Genomic DNA, 15,270 nt, shown 5'->3' on the forward strand with positions numbered 1-15,270 from the left:
AGCCAGGGACAGTGCTCAAGCCCTGAGTCCAAGGCCCAGGACTGGCCAAAAAAAAGAGGAAGACACTAACCCAAAGAGTGAAGAACACAAGCCTAATGTGATATTATGGAAATTTGTTAAACCCATGTCTTGTTCTTAAAGAGATCACTTTTTCCCTACATGTTAATAAATCCAGTAAGATTCTTTCCTAAAAGTATTCTTTCCAAATGGCTTTTCGACCATGCTCTTTTTAAGTAGAAGAGGTTTAATTGTATCTGACAGCTCACTCTGGTGCCATGAGCAGGAAGCCCCTAAGCTCTGGCCATGGGGGAACACCACCTGTCTAAACATCTAAGTCGTGGCTAAGGCCACCAAAGCCTGGGACTCTCGCAGCAGGAAGGCCCTGTGGGCTCTCTGGCCTCTGGCACCACCTGCTGCCAGTAGGAGGAGTTGCAGGTGTCCGGGAAGAAGGCCAACAGGTTCTTTTCACATCCCTGGATGTAAGCCGACATCTGTTTTAGCTTGGGAGGTAAGAGCTGCCACCTGAGAATCAGAGAATAAGCCCCTCTAGGCCTTAAGCTGTGGGATGCTGCTTGAGCCCCAGAACATGGGCCAGAACGCAGGAGGCCTGGCTTTGACCACTGGGAGTGTCAATAAGGGAGTGCCTCTAATTAGTTCCGGCTGGCTCAACCCACACCTGCCTGGTTCTTAGTTTGAAAGCAGATGTCAGGCACACCCAATCACAGCTGCCTGTTTCTATGAAGAATGGCTGCAGCTGCTGGTGGAAGGGAGAGGTGTATTCTTGGACAGCATCCCTCAGCAACCCTCAGGGGGGCTGAGACTGCATTGACTGTCAATGCCAGTGCTGTGCACCTGGATGACAGAGGAGGCAGCATTGTTTACAGCAAGCAAGAAAGCTATTGAAGAATGTGAAGCAAGAGGCAGAGGGGACAGGCCTGCCACCCAAGGCTGTCAGTAATAGCCCTCTCCACGTGGGTTCTCCTTTGCTGACACCCAAATATCAATCTTCATGCTGCTTTTACCTCTGAGCCTTTGGACATGCAATGGCCATCTCTTTTCTACTTCCTGTCAGCACCTCCACCACTGAGCTTCTTTATTCCCCTTGCAGGTCACAGCCTATGATATGACTGGGTCAGTGTCTGAACCTGCTGCTCAGCCTTGCCTCCCACCCTTTTCCTTGTGATCCCTTGTCTTTTGCCTCTGTTGGGTTTCTTTACTCTCATGTTTATTTATTTATTTGCCAGTCCTGGGGCCTGAGCAAGGTCCCTGGCTTCCTTTTGTTTAAGGCAGACACTCTACCTCTTGAACCACAGCACTACTTCCTGCTTTTTCTGTGTATGTGGTACTGAGGAATTGAACCCAGAGCTTTGTGCATGCTAGGCAAGCACTCTACCACTAAGCCACATTCCCACCCCTTTTTGACTCTCTTACTATGTCACCTCAATGTCCAGTACTAACAGGCATAGAAGGTTTGCAGAATGGCCTATTCGCACATGGTATGTTAATGAGGCTAGGAGAGAAGCCCAGCCTGGGAGTGGCAGGAAGGCTGGGGATCAGGATCAGGTGAGGACTGGGACTTTGATAGTGGCCTGCTGGGTTTTTTTTGTTTTGTTTTGTTTTTGCCAGTCCTGGGGATTGAATTCAGGGCCTGAGCAGTGTCCCTGGCTTCTTCTCCTTTTTTTTTTTTTTTTTTTTTTTTTTTTGCCCAGGGCTAGCACTCTACTACTTGAACCACAGCACCACTTCTGACTTTTTCTATGTATATGTGGTGCTGAGGAATTGAACCCAGGGCTTCATGTATGCGAGGCACGCACTCCACCACTAGGCCATATTCCCAGCCTGCCTGCTGGGTTTTATCACCTATTTTCAGTGGCTTCCCTTTCCTCAGATCTGTGCCTTCTGCCTCATCCATTCCTTCAGTCCCATCTAGCTAGTACTTCTCTCTGCTTCTGTTAAGGGTCCTTCCTATCATCCATCTGCTTAGGTGGGGTGGTAGTGGCATTTGATCAGTAAAACATGGGAAGAGGGTTGAGCCAAACCTATAGAGAACATGTCTAAGAAGTTACAGTTGAAAGGTCTAGATGAGCATTATATATATAATATCTATTATTGTAGAGGTGATATACAGAGGAGTTACAGTTCCATGAGTCAGGTAATAACTTTCAAAATAGAAAAAAAAAAAAAGAAGTTACAGTTGAAGGGTTGTGATCGAATCCAGCCAGCAGTCTGTCTGCTGCAGGGGCTAAAATAATGCCATCTGGCCTTTCATGGAATGCATATGTTGCCCCCTAGTTTCACAGAGAGTCTCTAAAATTGTGCAGATGAGTTGCTGGCAGAAAATGCTTACCTGGATTGGAATTGTTGGGCCTGGAAACAGAACCCCTGGGTTCTAGTCTTATTTCTGCTAGAACTCAAGAACAAGCGTCCCCTCTGGGCTTCGGTATCTCCTCTTTATCATGGCTATGGTTGCATAGCTTTAAATTCCCATGGCTCTAGAGAGCACCCAAAACTATACCTATGAAACTGCTACCATCCACAGACACTGCTCAGATGAATGCCTGCCTCTTGGAAAGGGAGACAAGCCACTGAGGAGATATTTTGGAGTGAATCAATTTTATAGTGTTATATCTCACCACTAAGCTGTGAATCTCTCTGCCTGTGAATAAAGAAGACTCTGTGTGTGTGTGTGTGTGTGTGTGTGTGTGTGTGTGCCCATGCACACACACAGGCATACATGCACATGCACGTACATGCCCTAGGGTGGTAGGGAACTCTCATCGAGCCCCTTTTAATGTGTGCCTTGTTTTTGGTGTCTCCTTTTCACAGTGCCACCCTCCACACCAGACTGCAGCATCAGCGGAGAAACTGTGATTGGGAATGATATCAAGCTGACTTGTCAGTCAGCAGAAGGCTCCCCAGCCCCACAGTACAGCTGGAAGAGCTATGACACCCAGAACCAGGAGCGCCCATTGGTCCCACCAGGTGAGGCGGGCAATGAGGAAGATGCAACTGATTGGCTAGGGCAGCCAAAGGAGATAGGAACTGGCCAGTCAGATTTTCCTCTTTTCCCCTGACCCCCACATATATCTTCGGCTATTCCTCTAAGCACTCATTTCTCACAACACCTCACAACAGGTATATGTGAGAACTAAAGATAGCTCATGTAAAGCACTTAGCAGAAACATGTGACAAGTGCTATTTTATTTTTGCTATTCTCCATTCCTATGTAATATCAGTTGGGGTGGGGGACTTAAACTTTGATGATGATGATATCCCAAAGTGTACATTTAGAGGCCCCAAGTTTAATCTTCATCTGCACCCAACATGTGCATCTTAGCACCATTCCCTCTCCACAGTGGTCCATCTCAGATTCCAAGGGAATCTAAACCCAGCACCTTTTACACTCCTCTCCATCACACTGCCATTCACCGGAAAGAGGTGGTGGATTCCACTGCAGTTGCCAGGAGACCCATTTTGTACTGACTGTTCAGCTTAGGATTTGACCTTCCAGTCAGGAAACAAACTGGAAGAAACAAATGAACCACACAAACATTCTACTGTCATTAGCTAGAGCCACAGAGGCGAGCAGATTCCTGGGTAGAATCCCTGGGCTCCCAATGCCCACCAGCTGCCCTGCCTGCCCTGCTGGTTGTACCAGGGGTTCCTGAGGATCCAGAGAGATAGTCTGATTTAATGAGGAGGTCCTTCAGTTCAGTATGGGTGGAAAAGTAGGCAGGGAATGAAAATGAAGTCATGGGAGATTCCATCCCTGGAATTGAGTTGTGTGGGATGGGCAAAAGGATCTCATGTGTTTGGGACAAGTTAGCAGATGAGCAGCAAAGTTTATTTGTCAAACATAGTGGTCTCCATCTCTCCACCTGCCTCTCATTTGGAGACCAAACAAGGCCTTCTTAAAAAAAACACAAAGTAGAACAAAGTTAAAGAACAAAGTTATTGCCCCATTTGTAAGGAAATGGAAGGACTTGGAAAAAATTATACTAAGTGAAGTGAGCCAGACCCAAAGAAACATGGACTCTATGGTCTCCCTCATAGGGAATAATTAGCACAGGTTTAGGCAAGTCACAGCAGAGGATCACAAGAGCTCAATAGCTATACCCTTATGAACACATAAGATGATGCTGAGTGAAATGAACTCCATGTTATGGAGATGATTGTTATATCACTGTTGTAACTACTTTCAACGTGCTATGTGTAACTGTAGCTTCTATTATTGATGATCCTCTTGTATCCCCTTCCTGTGGTTGTACCTACACTATCTCTGTATCTTATCTGAGTATATTGGAAACCATGTATACTGGTAAACAGTGATATATAGGGTAAAAAATACAAACAACTACAAAAGCAATACTTGCAAAACTGTTTGGTGTAAATGAAGTGAACAACTCATGGGGGGAAAGAGAAAGGGGGAGGGAGAGGGGGGAATGAGGGATGAGGTAACAGTACAAGAAATGTATCCAATGCCTAACGTATGAAACTGTAACCTCTCTGTACATCCGTTTGATAATAAAAATTTAAAAAAAAGAACAAAGTTAGTAGAAAGCTGTAATAGAAGCGTCAATAAGCTTCTGGTCTTGTTTACATATTGCGGGTTGGCTCATTTTTACCAAGTGGCTGGAGTTTTTGTGGAAACTACCTGGCAGTTCTTTCGGGACTCTGACCTTCAGCCGCTGGCCTGGGAATAATAATTCCAGTGATGATCCCCAAATACCGTCACATCTTATCTTTCTTCTAGAGTCAGACCCAGAGTGGAAGGTGTTAAGGTAGCAAAGAACCATGGTCTAGCCCCAGTGGGGTAAGGAAGAGGATGAGTAAAGGGATCACAAAAGCTTTCTCCAAGGAGAGGGCGATTGAGCTGGCAGTATAGCATAGTGCTTAATGAGACATCATGGGCTTAAATACTGGCTCTGCCACTTTTTAGCAAGTTATCTAGCCTCTCTGTGCCTTACGTTTCTATGTCTGTAAGATTAAATCAAAGTATGTATTCAGTACTGAGGCTAGTGTCTGGTTGATCCCAAATACTCAACCCCAAGGATTATGGGCTATTATTGGAGCTAAGTCTCTAAGGATGAGGAGGTTAGGTGTGGAGAAGAGAGTAGGAATCATGACTATTGGTGGCTAAAGTGCAGGGTGCACATATGCAGGAATGACGGATAGACTGTTGCTAGGAAAGGAGGTAAGGCAAGATTGTGAGGGGCCTGTGCAGGACGGGGCTGTTGGCCTATGCTCTGTAAGATTTGGCCTGCTTCTGGGAGCCTCAAAACGGATCATCCTGGACACAGCTTTCCTGCCTCTCCCAGGAAAGACTACTGTAGCTGTTAGACCACCAAACCTGGTACTCACCAAAGGAGATAATCTGGAGGATGTGTGTACTAGTCAGCTTCTTGTCATGGAGACAGAATGCTTGAGAAAAGATTCATCTGGACTCATGGTTGTAAAGGATTCAGTCTAGTAGAGAGGTGGGGGGCTCACATTCCAGAGGTTGGAAAGAGGGGGAGAGGGAGGAGAGGGAGAAAGAAGTGGGATGGTTACCCACATTCAGGGCAGGTCTCCCTCATCTACTTAAACCTCTTTGAAAACACCCTCACATACATGCCCAGAGGTGTGCATTACTAATCTAGGCACTGGTCCATCCACTCAAATGGACCAGCAAGAGTCACTATCAAAATATGAGAGATTAAAAGGAATATGAGCTTCTTTGCTTAGCAAAATCTTTGTCCAGATTCACATTCAAATTTTCTCAGTCAGAACTGAGACCTGGGGTGACAGAAGAGAATGTGAGGAGTGGTAACCACCCACACTTTGTGTCTGGGTGGTGGTGGGGGCAGGGTGCCCTTTCAGAGCCTTTTGTGCCCCCCTTGCCTCCCAGATCCCTAACAATCAATCAGTGTCTTCTTCCTAGTGCACCAGCCTAAAACCTTTTCAGACTTAAAGTATTTCAGTCCACTTTGGAGAGTAGGCTTCCTCCATCTTCCTTCACTTTCCTCCATATGAACACAGAACTTCCAAAATCGACTGATTTCTTTTCTTGGTGGTACCAGGGCTTGAACTCAGGGCCTCACACCTGCTTGGCTTGCTTGGCCACTTGAGCCACATTTCCAGTACTACTTTTTGCTGGTTAATTGGAGATGAAGTCTTGCAGACTTTTCTGCCTGGGTTGGCTTAGACTACACCAACCCTTTGGATATCAGCCCCCTGAGAAGCTCGAGTTCCAGGCGTGAACCACTGGCACCTAGCTGAGATTGGTTTCTTTGATTTTTAGCAAGGAGTGGAAACAAAGTAGTAGTGAAAAGAACCAGGATCTGGAATCAGAAAACAAGGATTTGAGCCCGGACTTCTTCCCTTTGTCACTCATACAATCATCTGGAAAAAAACATCCAGATAATCCCAATGCCACGAGGAAGTGTAGGAGACGCCATGTGCACAGCTCTGACCATACTTTGCAAGCTGTGTCTTCTCCAGCTGAGGCCATACAGTCAAGGAAGGAAGGAGGCATAATTGTGGGGGCAAGGACACTTTAGCCGAGGTTGTGAAGGATGAGGATGGGTTCAGACAGGATCGTGGGGCCCTGGGTACGAGGTGGCAGGAGAGACCAGGTGCCTGTAGCACATGGTGTAATCCTAGCTACTTAGGAAGCAGAAATCTGAGGACTGAGGTTCAAAGCCAGCTAGGGAGACAAATCCGTGAGACTCTCATCTCCAATTAGCCAACAGGAAGCTAGAAGTGTCTCAAGTGATAGGGTGCCCGCTATAAACAAAAGCTAAGTGAATGCAAGGCTCTGCGGTCAAACCCTAGGAATGGTGTGTGCATGCATGTGAATACACACACACACACACACACACACACACGGGAATAGAGGGGAAGAAAAGCTTGATTTGTGATTTGGGGAAAGGATGGGAAGCAGAGGTTGTGATAGGCATTTCTCTTCCTGACCACAAGGTGTCACTGCTGCAGTGGAAAGACTTTTCACTAGATTTCAGAAAACTTGTAGTTCCTTTCCAAATGGAAAAGGGGCTGAGGGGCCCCCAACTCAGAGCCAAAGGCATCTGTATCTTGGGATGGGCACTAATTCATTCTAGAGAAGCTTCTAGCGTCCACTGCCTGCTTCAGGGAACTCAAGTGTACTAGGAGATCATGTGTTCTGGCCCTAAAGAACTGCTGTGCATCTAATCCTTAAGAGTGTGCTTCACCCACTAAAGCAGTGGAAACCCCACACTTTCTCTACAACTGCTTAGCATATGTCCCTAACAGATCCTCTTAAATGTAGTAAAATCAATTAGTTTAGGAAATGCGAACATTAATGCCATGAACCACTCTCTGGTACTGGTTGGCATATTAAAATGTCTGAAAGCCTTGCCTTTAAAGATAAAGTGAAACAAAACAAAGCTGTACTGAACGCTACCTCTGTAACTGCTAAACTTGGTTTTAGTCACAAACCCTTTTCCCTACCACATATTAATATTGCATGTAAGCAGTGTTCCAGAAACACGCTGAGGGGGTAGAATTCCAAAGCTAGCCGAGGTTACCGTTCTAAGGGAAGGGACTGAGGGCACTATTGTGTTTGTGAAAAAAGACAGTAAGAAAATAACCCCAACTGAAGTCAGTCTCTCTCAGGGACCGAGCTTGCTAGGAAGCTCTATCACTTGAACCATGCTTCCAACCCTTTTTACTTTTTAGTTTTTGTTTTTGTTTTTTTTTTCAGACAGGGTCTTGCTCTTTCTGAAACTAGCCTTGAACCACATGCCCTCTACTTATGCCTCTCACATGGCTGAGATTAGAGGCATGCACCATCACCCCCAATTTATCCTCTCTCTTTTAGAGAGGCTTCCTCTGATTGGTCCAATGAAATTAAATCTTTTCACTGTAAGCTCAAATAGCACCTCCATTTGCAACTGAAATGACCCATAAAACTACCACTGTTGTGTGCCTGTCTTCCTTTGTAGAATGGAAACCCCATGAGGAGGGGGGTCCTCTTCATCTTACGATGGTGATACCTTTGAGATTTTCTGGATTGGACCTGAAATCGCAATTCTATGTCATCTGCAAATTCTTATACTAAGCAGCCATTACTTTCTCTCATGTAAAATGTTAACCAATGTGTTGTCAACTGTTCCAGAGAGTTCTAGACCTAAAGAAGAGTTTTGTTCCAGCTTTGTCATTTCTAAGCTTTTGTGGCCTTGAGCAAGTCACTTAGTCTTTGTAACCCCCAGTGGCCTCTATGAATAGGAATTGGAAATACTTGTTTCACTTTCCATATGAGGTTGTTGGAGGGGCAAGAGGGCCTCCCCAGGACATGTTCTGAGGAGCATGTCCCCCCAAGGAAAAGATCCAGTCTTCCCAGAGCTTGGAGATAGGTTCAGGAGGCGGTAGGCTGCGACTCCGGTTTTGCCCATGGGACCCCAGGGAAATTGGCATGATTTCTGAACCAGATCTGTAGCCCTGTCACCATAGTGCAAGCTTGGTCTTATTACTGAAGTTTAGGGGCAGCTTCTGAGATGCTTTCAGGGCTGTGACGGGGTCCTGTTTGTAATTTCAAACCTCTCCCATGATGGTGAGGAGTCAGCTGGGGGCAGTAGGCTTCTCACCAGATGGCTCTGCAGTTGGTCCTTTTTTCTCTCAAAACAGCAGTTATGACAAAGCATCTTTGAAGATAGGCCATGCATATATGTCTAAGCATAAGCCTCTCCCTTCAAGGTGAAATTCACAGGACTTTGGACATCCAGCCCATGACCCTGGGTTCAGTATCAGATGTGCACAGACACAATGGTGTCTATGTGTTGGGGGCGGGGGGAACTAAGTACATGTGTGGTGTGTGGGATGTGTGGCATTGCTGTATGCGCCAGTATTGAGTTCGGTAAGTGTAGTGTTGTATGTGATAATATCTGTGGTATGTAATGGTGTGTGTGTGTGTGTGTGTGTGTATGGTAGGTATATGTATTGCACATGTGGAGTGGGGCATGATAGTGTCTGTGTATCTGATGATGTCTGTGTGAGTATATGTGGCGAAATCTGTGTGGTGGGTGATAGTATGTGTACAATGGCATCTGTGAATGTGTGTAGCATGTGATGGTATGTGTATGTGATGGTATCTATGTGTGGATGGTGCATGTATAATAGGTATATAGGTGGTCTGTGTGGAGGAAGGTGTGATAGTGTCTGAGTGTGTGTGTGTGTGGCATGTGATGATGTATGTGATAGTGTCTGAGTATGTGTGGTCTGTGGTATGTGTGTATGTGTGTGTCTGTGTGTGAGTAGGTATCCATGTGGTATATGACAGTGCCCAGCTGGATTTTAAGCTCTCTGATGCTGTACTATCTTTCTGGCTGGATCCTCCGGTAGTGGAGAGGTGATTCCCCAAGGTGGCCCAGTCCTCGCTGCCCAGGGCCCATGCTAATGACTCTACTCCTCACTGCTGTTCTTCCTGCAGTCTCAGGCCAGACTCTCCTTCTGAAGAACCTCACTACAGCCATGTCAGGCTACTACACCTGCACCTCCAGCAACGAGGTGGGGACAAACTCCTGTGACATCACCGTGTCCGTCAGACCCCGTAAGAGCTGAGCTGGGTGAGGAGGGAGGGGCAGGAAGGTGAGGGCTATGCTCCTGAGTCAACAAAAGGTGAACTGGGGAGCCTATATAGGGCCACCCCCATGACAGCAGTGGTGACCTAGGTAAGAAGGCACTTGTCCTAGGTGCCCTTTGCTGTGAGGCTTCTCCAGTGCTTTAGAAGTAGAGGCTGGAACAGAATTCTGGAGACCTCCTCAGTCCCCCTGCCCAAGGGGGACTCACTCTGTGAGCATGGGGGGCGGGGTCCGGAGCCAGCTGCTGCAGTGTAGACCCCATCCCTAGGCCTAGGGGCAGTGAGCATGTCTAGCTCAGGCATAAACTAGGAGCTGGCAAGGCCACCTAGGGTCTGTCAGAGCCCGGGTTAGATGCAGAGCCCTTGGGTCTGAGTATCCACATCTGTGCCTCTGTCCTTTAGTGTCACCAGTCCTGTCTCCTCACATTCCTTCAGTGTTTGCAGAAACTAGCAGTGGCTGCTCCCTGGGTGGGGGACCGGGCAGCCAAGGCTAGAGGAACCAGCCACAGTGTCTGTGGCTGGTCATTCACCTCTGGTGATGCAGGGGGTTGGGTGGAAGGCGGTGCTGGTACAGCGGCTCTGTCCTCTTGCAGCCTCCATGAATGTGGCCCTGTATGCGGGCATCGCAGGAGGGGTGGTTGCAGCCCTCATCATCATTGGCATCATTGTTTACTGCTGCTGCTTCCGGGAGAAAGGAGAGAAGACCGAGGTAAAGGATGCCGAGAGGCGGTGAGTATCCTGGCTTGTGGCTGTTGGATGGGTCTGAACAGACAAAATAAATATCCCAGCTTCTCATAGGAAAACCCACTTACAACACCTGGCAGACACATTTTGTTGCTGTCACTTGCGTTCTGTAGCTGAGAAGAGCAACGTGCCTACATCCTAAAGGATGAGCTGCAGGCTCAGGACTTGCCTCTGCCATCTGTAGTTTTCCAGCCTCTGGTCCCCAGTGTGGGGTTTCTTGTGGCAAGGCTTACTGCAGGTATGGGCAGGAACCCCTGTACTGCCTCTATGACACCCTAAGCTCACTGGGGGAGCATGTTTGTGGTAGCACAGTGTCCATTTTCAAATCAGCTCTTCAGCACAGGGAACCTTTACAGATGGTGGGAGGGCTTGCAGGTCTGGTGGCTGCTCCAGATCCAGCTTTGTGGGGACCCAGTTGAAGGAAAACCTTCCCCTTGTCCCAATTGCCTGCAGGAATCGGATTGCTTACCAGCAGCCATCAGAGCAACTGAGAGAGCTTTCCAGAAAAAGAGAAGAGGAAGATGATTACAGACATGAGGACCAGAGGAGCTCTGGGCACGAATCCCCTGACCCCAAGCAGTGACCAGAGCCTGCTGAAGGGTTAGGGCAGGAAGATCAGGGGGCTGTTGCATGTTTCCCCTTCCTCTTTCCCTCCCTGAGCCCTATTTTCCTGCCTCGCCACCCCCCTCCCCCATACTGGCAGGATGCCTGGGCTGGGCTGGCTTGACTAACAGGAGTCTACCCGTGGCAGGTCCTGGGATGTGATGCCTGGTTCAGGGCCCAGTTCTCTGCCTGCGTCAGGCTGCAGCCCCAGCTGCTCTGTAGCTAGCAGAAGCTCCTGGAAACTCAGTAGTGAGCACAGATGCTCCTACTCAGAGCTCCCCACAAAGGCAATGCCAGCCTCAGGAGGGTCGGAGCCTGCCTGCTCTCCTGCATGCTTCGCCCCAAGGGGTGTGCCTGGCAGGCTTGCACACAAAGTATTTTTGCTAAATGAATGAAAAAATAAATGTGCATATGGGCTCTTCATTGTTAATCCTGCTTAAGTCTGCTCTCTTTGTGTAGGGGCCAACACTAACCTGGCCTTTGGCCTCCAGTCCTTTCCCAGCCTCCTCGATCACTCCCATAAGGGACCACACATGCTGTGGGGCTCATGCCCCCGCACCTTTCATCTCTGCCTGCCAAAACTCTATGGGGTTGGAAGCTTGACTCAGCGGTGGAGTGCCTGCCTAACAAGCACCAGGCTGGAATTTAAACTCTAGTATCCCCCCTCCCACACCAAAACACATGATCAAAACAAACACCCCCCCCCCCAACCCCACAGCAAGTCACATTGTACATATTTAGCTGAGTGCCAGCGGCTGGGTCTGTCACTCTAGTAGCTAGTTACTCAGGAGGCTGAGACCCAGAGGATTTTGCTTGGAAGTCAGCACGGACAGAAAAGTTCACGAGATTCCATCTCCAAAATAATCAGTAAAACTTGGACTGTAGATATATCAGAGTCATAAACTCCTTTGTTAAATGGCAACTCCTTTAACAACTAAATTAAAAAAAAAAAACTTGGGACTGGAGGTGTGGCTCACGTGGCAGAGCTCCAAATAAGCAAGTAACTGGCTCAGCTGGTAAAGGTCCCGAAGAGGAAGCAAGCTAAATAAGTATGAGGCCCAGTTAGCACCAAAACAATACGTCTCTGCTTGACTCAGCAGGCCCATCATAGACCACCATTTCCTTATGTGTCCTGAGTGCCCAGGGTTGTGGGATGGTTTTATTGCTTTGTTCTTTCCTGCTGTATTAGAGTAGGGGATTCTGGCCAGACAAGGACTGGGTCTTAGAGCTCCTACTCTCCCTGGAGCCTGATGGTCTTACATGGGACTAATTTGAGAGGGTGGGCCTGCCCTCTGTTCCCCTGATGTGACTGCACATCAGACTTCACAGGCTGGCCCCAGGAGCTCTCATTGTTCTCCTTCACACAGTGCCAATTCAGAAAAGGAGACTGGCCTTCACTTGATGAACTACAGTTCCTTGAATGGAGTTCTGCATATCAAAGCATGATCAGTCCCGTTCTCCAGGAGCTGGTTGAATTTTAAATTGTGGTAATCCAGCTGAACCTTGATTGGACAGTGGGCTCTTCAGGCCTGGGTGGTGGAGGGATTAGGCTCATTCACATTGCTCACATTTCCATCAATATATCTTCATTTTCACCCATGTCCTTAGCCAGATCTGTTAACACTGGATGGATGGCAGGGGAGCACAGGAGTAGAAGAGTTCTTCCCTTTGCCTTCATTATATCAGCAAATAGCAATTTGCTCCTCTGCTCCTTATTTCAGCCAATGGCAACTCAATTCTTCTATTTGCTCTGGACAAATCCTTATATTTGTTCCTACTTTCTCCCTCCCTCAATCCCTGAAATCCCATTGGCTCTACTTTCTAAATGCATTCTGCTGTGGCAAGTCTCAATTACTTTTTTTTTTTTTTTTGCTGGTACTGGGATTTGAACTCTGGGCCTGGTTACTGTCCTCAAGCTCTTTTGCTCAAGGCTAGTGTTCTACCACTTGACCCATAGCACTACCTCCAGCTTTTTCTGTGATTAACTGGATAAGAGACTCATGGAGTTTCCAGCTCAGGCTGGGTTCAAACTGTGATCCTCATATCTCAGCATCCTGAGTAGCTAGGATTACAAGGTGTGAGCCATCAGTGCCCAGCTAAAATTGCTTTTTGCATGGCTGTCCTGTCCCTATGTTCCCAGCCCCTTCCTAGGTGACTAGTCACTGCACATAAAAAAACAGAATGAGCTGTTAAAAAAAAATGTCAGTTCTGCTTAGGTCCTCCAACAGCTTTACACAGCAAAGTCTAAATCCTTAAGTAAGGATCACAATAATGTCCCTCGGACACCCACACTTCTCTGCCTTGTTACTCCCCACTCATGTCCCTTAATGCACTCATTTTCTTGTTGCTCCTGACATTACTCCTGCCTTGCTCTCTGGCTCTGCAGTGTCATGCCTCTGCCTGACAGGTCCTTGCCACAAGTTTCCATCTACATGGCTGTCTGTGCCTATCATCTATTGCAGAATAACCAATCATCCCAAAAGTTCCATGCTTAAAACAATAAAAACCTTTCCCCATGGAAGCTACACATGTGTAGCTGGGACGCCATTTTCCCTCAAGCATTCTCCTGTGCTTGGTGACCTGACCCCTTAGTTGAGCTCCTTCGTTTGAGTGACCCTCCAGAGCTACAGGTCCTCACAAATAAGTGGGACATCGTTTATCTTCATTCTCCTCCTATGTGTTTTCTCTCTTGGAAGGCAAAGCACCCAAACATCCAAGCCAAACCCCTCTCCCTGAGGGCTGTCACTCCCAACTCTGTACATTATACCCATGTCCAGATTTCATGGGTGCTCCCTCCTTGCATTACACAAGCTCATTTCATCCTTCTTGTCTCCATTGCCACCACCTATAACTCACCTTTTCCCATAGGAATTGCTAAACTGATTTATTTTTCTTATTTATTGTCAAAATGATATACAGAGAGGTTACAGTTTCATATATTAGGCATTGGATACATTTCTTGTACTGGGTTTGTTACCTCCTCCCTCACTCCCCCCTGCTCCTCTCCCTTTCCCTCTCCCCCCATGAGTTGTTCAGTTAGTTTACACCAAACAGTTTTGCAAGTATTGCTTTTGTAGTCGTTTGTCTTTTTATCCTGTGTTTCTCAATTTTGGTATTCCCTTTCACTTTCCTAATTCTAATACCAGTATATACAGTTTCCAATGTACTCAGATAAGATACAGAAGGTTCTTCCTCTAAAAAAATTAAATTCCTCCAAAACAAAACCTCAAAGAACCAACAGCCCCCTCAACAAGTGGACTAAAGACTTAAAAAGAGACTTCTCTGAGGAGGAAATGAGAATGGCCAAGAGACACATGAAAAAGTGCTCTACATCACTGGCCATAAACTGATTTCTTAACTAGTCCCCTTTCTCCAGTGCACTTGTACCCATGTGAAAAGATAGTTAACATACATGAACTCCCTAGATCTTCTAATATAAACCATGAACTATTATATCCCACGTACACAACATCTGAGATGGGCACTGTAGCATCTCCAGAGTTCAGGCTCTGGACCTAGAATGCACAGGGTAACTCTGAGCTCTGCCATTTAGTTAATAAGCCTGTGAATGATTGGAAGGAAGCCTTCTCTATTTGCTACCCTTGTGTGTGTTTTTTCATGTAAAAAGTGGATATAATCACAGGACGTGTACATGGGGTGTTGCATGTGAACGGATATAGTACCGATGTTGTATTGGCATCCACTAGGCTCACCTCTCACCAGTCCCTCACTGACACACCCATTTCTTCCCTACTGGACCACTTAACACTTGGAGCCAATATGGTCCTGTAGTTGCTTCCTGTGGTTCTCCCTTTGCCTAAAATGTCCAGCATCCAGCACATTTAGTCTACTCCAGTATACACATCCCCCACCCCCAGTCCCTAGCCTGGCTAATTCTCAGTTGTTGATTTTGAGTTTTAGTGCAACTACTACCTCTTCAAGGAGGCCAACTCTGACTTCCCAGCCTAGAAATAGCTTTACTCTCCTGGAATCCCATAGCTCATGGGAAAATGTTATAGTGTTTGGTGGCCTCTCACTTTCCCAATACTTTGAGGGTAGAACTCATGAATTATTCATCCATGAACACCAGGCTCCTACTAGATGCTCAGTTCTAATTATGGCTTGCTCTTAGAGAAATGTCAGTGATTGCTAACTGCTTTGTATGAATTGTGTTTTAATCCTCATTACAGTCCCTTGAACCAAGTGCTATTATTACAATCTATGTTTTATAGGAGGAGAAATAGAGTCACAAAGGGGTCAAGCATTTTGCTCAGGTTCATTAAATTAGTAAAGTGGTGGGACTGGGATTTGAGGAAGTCTGGCTTAAA

At 46.9% G+C, this 15,270-nt stretch overlaps 1 protein-coding gene across 1 annotated transcript in view; it reads left to right on the forward strand.

Moving 5' to 3' along the window:
- Gpa33 (glycoprotein A33) overlaps nt 1-11,040 on the forward strand; it is a 30,206-nt gene extending 19,166 nt beyond the window's left edge. The window contains exons 4-7 of the mRNA XM_048357115.1: nt 2,827-2,982; nt 9,446-9,565; nt 10,189-10,324; nt 10,793-11,040. Coding sequence (XP_048213072.1) covers nt 2,827-2,982; nt 9,446-9,565; nt 10,189-10,324; nt 10,793-10,922 — 542 coding nt within the window. The 3' untranslated portion in view covers nt 10,923-11,040. The remainder of the gene's footprint in view (nt 1-2,826; nt 2,983-9,445; nt 9,566-10,188; nt 10,325-10,792) is intronic.
- Nucleotides 11,041-15,270: the final 4,230 nt, after the last annotated feature.

This window comes from Perognathus longimembris, chromosome 11, assembly GCF_023159225.1.
Source record: "Perognathus longimembris pacificus isolate PPM17 chromosome 11, ASM2315922v1, whole genome shotgun sequence".
NCBI lineage: Eukaryota > Metazoa > Chordata > Mammalia > Rodentia > Heteromyidae > Perognathus > Perognathus longimembris.